Source organism: Corticium candelabrum, chromosome 22 (genome assembly GCF_963422355.1).
Source record: "Corticium candelabrum chromosome 22, ooCorCand1.1, whole genome shotgun sequence".
In the NCBI taxonomy this organism is placed as follows: Eukaryota; Metazoa; Porifera; class Homoscleromorpha; order Homosclerophorida; family Plakinidae; genus Corticium; species Corticium candelabrum.
Genome location: NC_085106.1, coordinates 3,999,247 through 4,004,246, shown reverse-complemented (window position 1 = coordinate 4,004,246; position 5,000 = coordinate 3,999,247). Strand labels below are relative to the sequence as shown.

At 40.6% G+C, this 5,000-nt stretch overlaps 2 protein-coding genes across 2 annotated transcripts in view; one reads left to right on the top strand and one right to left on the bottom strand.

Annotated features, from left to right (window-relative positions):
• Window positions 1-552, bottom strand: part of LOC134197747 (mitochondrial enolase superfamily member 1-like) — a 2,152-nt gene extending 1,600 nt beyond the window's left edge. The window contains exon 1 of the mRNA XM_062667098.1: window positions 439-552. Within this exon, the coding sequence (XP_062523082.1) occupies window positions 439-552 (114 nt within the window). The remainder of the gene's footprint in view (window positions 1-438) is intronic.
• Window positions 553-802: 250 nt separating this feature from the next.
• LOC134197563 (complement C3-like) overlaps window positions 803-5,000 on the top strand; it is a 4,729-nt gene continuing 531 nt past the window's right edge. The window contains exons 1-11 of the mRNA XM_062666911.1: window positions 803-891; window positions 950-1,113; window positions 2,622-2,828; window positions 2,887-2,948; window positions 3,006-3,035; window positions 3,269-3,326; window positions 3,393-3,472; window positions 3,542-3,584; window positions 3,764-3,848; window positions 4,289-4,403; window positions 4,462-4,677. Coding sequence (XP_062522895.1) covers window positions 824-891; window positions 950-1,113; window positions 2,622-2,828; window positions 2,887-2,948; window positions 3,006-3,035; window positions 3,269-3,326; window positions 3,393-3,472; window positions 3,542-3,584; window positions 3,764-3,848; window positions 4,289-4,403; window positions 4,462-4,677 — 1,128 coding nt within the window. The 5' untranslated portion in view covers window positions 803-823. The remainder of the gene's footprint in view (window positions 892-949; window positions 1,114-2,621; window positions 2,829-2,886; window positions 2,949-3,005; window positions 3,036-3,268; window positions 3,327-3,392; window positions 3,473-3,541; window positions 3,585-3,763; window positions 3,849-4,288; window positions 4,404-4,461; window positions 4,678-5,000) is intronic.

Sequence of the window (5,000 nt, the reverse complement as noted above, 5' to 3'; positions counted from 1 at the left end):
GTCCTGTTTAAAAATTTTTAATATGCTAGGCAGTGATTTTCTTTTAAGTCTATGTGCTTTCCTAGGTACACAGCCAAACCGATGGCGCACAGCAGAAGCTAGTTTTCATGCAGTGCCACCAAGCCTCAATACAGGAAACAGAATTAACACAAAGCTGTTGAGATGAAGAGTGCATGCAGACAGATACAGAAAATGTAGGGTACATGCCAACGTACGGTTGCAACATCATCTGAGTGAAGGCATGGACAGTCACAAACATTTCAGGCCAGATTAGTGAAGTTTGGCCCAACTGCAGATAGAAATGGAGACTCTACAAGGTCAATTACCGTAAGAGTAAGGGGATAGAGGAGATCAATACTTCTGGCAGAAAAGAGGTTTTTCGCGAAAGGCTTTTTTGCCAAAATTATGACGAAGCTAGGGATAATTTTGACACCACACTTCCGTTTGGGCCACTCTCCACACCACACTTCCGTTTGGGCCATTCTCCTCACCACATTTCCGTTTGGACCATTCTCCACACCACACTTCCCTTTGAGCCATTCTCCACACCATACTTCCGTTTTTGCCACTCTCCACATTACACTTCCGTTTGGGCTATTCTCCACACCACACTTCCGTTTTAGCCACACCACACTTTCATTTTAGCTAAGCCGTTTTCTGATAAGTGACTGCTTATCTGACATGCACATGGCCATCTAGGCGATAACTTTTGGAATATAATTACCGCCACTGGATTAATTAAAATAATCGTTGGCTGCATGCGCAAACAGAGGTGCTCTTTTGCAAAATATCTTTCAAGAGGATTTGGCTGGCTGCAGTTACGATGGCTTTCAACGGACCGTTGTTAGGCGTTCTCTCGGTTCTTTGTTGCATTTCCACCGTTCAGAGCGGGTACGTCATGATCGAGACAGATTTGCTGTACTCGTGTTTCTACTGTTGTCTGCTGCAGGGACTATTTTGTTGCACTGTCGAGAGTGGTGCAATGTTGCAATGACGAGAAGGTGGTTGTCTCAGTCTTCGGCGTGGGATCGTCTGCAATCGCGACACGATTGGTAGTGGAAGACGCCAATGGAGTTGTCTTGTACGGAACAGACACAATAGATGTTGAAGAAGGTAAGATGAAGTCGTGCATGGACAGACTGTTGCAAAGTTAAATGTTTCAACAATCTAGAGTGAGGTTTTCAGTGGCTATATGTGACGTGATAGCTACTGGTATAGGGTACGTTGTTTATTATGACGCACGTGCGTAGTAAATTGTTCAGAAAGAATTGTCTATTAGCTATAGTTTTCTTGGTATGCGACATAGTGTGTGACAGCAGAGTCTTGCGATGGTCTGAGAAGCCTGAAACCAAAAAGTTTTTTGTGTCAGGAGAATCGTAGTACAGTACACTGCCGTTACTTTCGACACCATCAAGCCACTTCCGCGGCGCCGCAAAAACAGGCGTGGCGATTACGGCCAGCAGTAGAGAGATTAAAAAACGGTTGTAGAACAGCTTCTAATTACTCTATGAATTTGGAAAATCAACGGGCCGGATGTCAATCGACTTGCATTTTTCGTGAACTTTCTCGTACGGTAACCTTACTTTATATAGCTTTGAGATCTGTCAACCAAACTAACAAAGAAGACTATAGGATCGAGTGATTGTTGTCATGGAGCAAAAACTGCATGCTTGGGTCAGATTGACAAATTCTGTAGTAGCTAGTGCGACTCATTTAAAAGCCGTGGCCATGAAAGGTGGGAAATCTGACAACAAACTGAGCAGCTCATTTATAGGTGTGCCTACGAGTGGATGAACAGCCCAGTCGTAGGGTGAAAAGTGAGACACTCTTCAAACAGGTCCTGAGAGAGGAGAGTTTTGTCTCCCTAGGAGAAATTGAGTAACAATTCTAGTATATCTTTATGCGACAACAGCACCATTTAGTATAGACAATCATTTACTCACACTAACAAACATAAACAAGGTGCAAGTAGTGTAAATTCCTTCTTTATCTTGCCATAGTAGAGCATCACAATAGGAAATGAGAAGTTTTGAGGTTTTGAACATGCACGGTCGCGCAGGTCGTCGTGAGGTTCTTCAGACAACTCGGGTGGTCAACTTGCGCTATAGACGTGCCAGAGGTGGCAGCAGAGGCTAGTCTTGGGTACCAAACAAGCAAAGATTTGGCATCAAAACTTGAAGTCACTCAAGCAGACCGTGACGTCACGTTTGTGACTGAACACAAGGCATCATGATCCCATGTACACTGTACACCACGATGATACATATACACTTGAGTTTGTATATTTTTATGCATTTATGTATGTATGTATGAAAATGTATATATGTATGTATTTATGTATAAAAATGTATGTATATACTATTTAGGTAGGTAGGTATATTTAGGTAGGTATAGTTAGGTAGCCTCAAACTAGTCTTGCGCAGATGTGTCCCCATGGGCATGTCATTTCCGTGGGAATTAGGATGCGTTCCTGGTGCCACACCAAGACAACAGTCTTATGTCCCAACTTGGTCACCCTTTGTGTATCTAGTGTAAAAATGGCCGATGTATAGACAAGAGTTGACATTGCTCTTTTCTCGACCGCTGGATTTAGTTAAATAATAAATTAATTATTGTTTCAGACACCCCACAAGAGTTCTTTATTTCGGTTCCATGTCAACGCCTTCCCAAACCAACATTTCCAGACAATCAGCGCCTTGTTACTGTCAGAGCAATCAGTGACGACAGCTCGCTGTCGTTTAACAACGCAGTCTCGGTGGCCGTCAAATCCAGTCCTTCTCTTGTGCTCATCCAAACGGACAAGCCCATTTATGTAAAGAATGATAATGGTAACTATGATTATTGACAGCGCCGAATTTCATTTAACCTCTAATAAATTTTTTGAAGTCACCATTCGAGTGGCTGTTCTTGGCTGCAACTTTGTTCCTTGCTGTAGAGAAGACAACGAGGTAAAACAAACTCGTGCAGCTATAATGTCCAAGGCATAAATTTTGTTCTGTTTGCAGTGCATATGCAACGTTCTTCTCGACATCAAGGTAAGACACTTTGTAGCATCACTTGTAATTTTCACAATTTTTGTCAATTAACAAACAAATGCTTTTACATATTCTTTGAGTTCATCTACAGCAGCATTTTAAATAAACGTACTAGCAGTAGGTATGTGTTTTGCCTAAATATGTAGTGCATATTTTGGAAAGCGATTTAATTTATCAATGACACAAGTTTTCTGTATATCTAGACACATATATTATTATTTCATGTGTTTTAGAATCCACAAAATATTATAGTTGATAGGTTGACTATCAAACCATGCGCCTCTCGAGAAAGTAAGAACATTCTTGACATATTATATTGTTGATTTAAATAAACTTGAACTTTTGTATTTTGTGTAGTGATAAAGAAGCGGACATTTAACTTGGGGCTGACTCCTATTGAAGGTGATTGGTCGATCGTTGCCAAACGAAGCTGTGATGTAAGAATTGACCACAACTGAGTCTGTTGCTTTGATACTTGAATGTCTTGTGCTTGCTTTGTAATGTAGGACACTGTCATCTCAGAAACAAGCTTTGAAGTAAAGAATTATGGTTAGCGTTTACAATTTACTGTTTGTCTGTCTGTCTGTTTGCTTGTCGGTGCTTGTTTTAACTTTGGTTCTGTCTGCTCTTTCTGTCTGGCTGAATGTATGTTACTGTTAATGCATAAATGATCAAATTTTGTATCTATTTAATAAACCAATAGTCGAAAGTAAAATTGTTTCTTTTAGTTCTTCCCCGATTTGATGTCGTGGTAAGATCACCAAGATTTGTAAAGGCACACGAGGAACATATCAAAGTTAACGTGACGGCATCGTAAGAGTTTTGAATATCTGTTGTGGTCTGTCCTCCCTCCTTTTCTTCCGTCCCTTTTCCTCCCTTTTCTTTTCTCTCTTCTCTTCCCTGCCTTCTTTTCCCTGACTTCTCCTTCCTCACCTCTCTTCCCTCACTTCAGTTTCCTCCCTACTTCTCTCTCCCTTCCCTCCCTCTATTCTCCCTCCCTTTTCATCCCTCCCTTTTCATCCCTCCCTTTTCCTCTCTGCCTGTTTCCTTCCTCCTTCCCTTCCTTCCTCCCTTCCTTCCTATCTTCTGCTCTTCCTCTCTCTCTCCCTTCCTCCGTCTCTCTTTCTCTTCCTCTGTTTCTTTCTCTTACTCTTAGTTTATGACTGCTTGATCTTCTTGGTCTGGTCTATTTTGCCAATGGAAGTAGTGTGTTATATGACAAGGTTATCTAAATGGCAATTTATTCAAACTAGGTATACTTACTACAAAGGAGTAGTTGGATTATTGCGTGTTCAACTCGGAATTTGGAATGAATCAACGGAGACTGCCAACGTCATTATTAGCCAGGAATTCTTTCTCTTGCCTGGGGTTAATTAATAATGCTCTACTTTTACGGTATTCTTTAGTTTAAGACAGTTGTTTGCAGGATAAAGGAGTAAAAAGGCTGACGTTTGCCAATGGAGGATACGAACAGTTTCCCTTCGGTAGACGCTTGTCTGTGTTTGTTGAAGTGACTGAAGAGGCCAGTGGTATCAAGGCTAGCGCGTTTGACAACACGGCCGTGTTTACAGACAATCCTATCAAACTTGACTGTGACCTCATGCCGCCATACTACAAACCAAACCTCCCCCTACAGATGCAGGTTGGTCATGAATAAGTAAATGACTAAAAATATTTAGTATGCTATTAGCATTATAAACAAAGTAATATAATTGGTACTATGACTAATATTCATTTATTAAATTACTAGATCAGGTATTGACTGTAAACTAATACTTGTAGTATCTATGGTCGTATACATTTTTATTGATATTAAATACATCGTAATTTAATTTGGAAATATGGTTTGTAGCAAACTGAAGAAAAATTTGTAGCAATTGTTGATTGTTTATACTAAAGTGATGTTTATTTTAGCAAGCAGGTTTAGGCAGGCTTGTAGGCAGACTAATTAGGGAAAGCAATTAG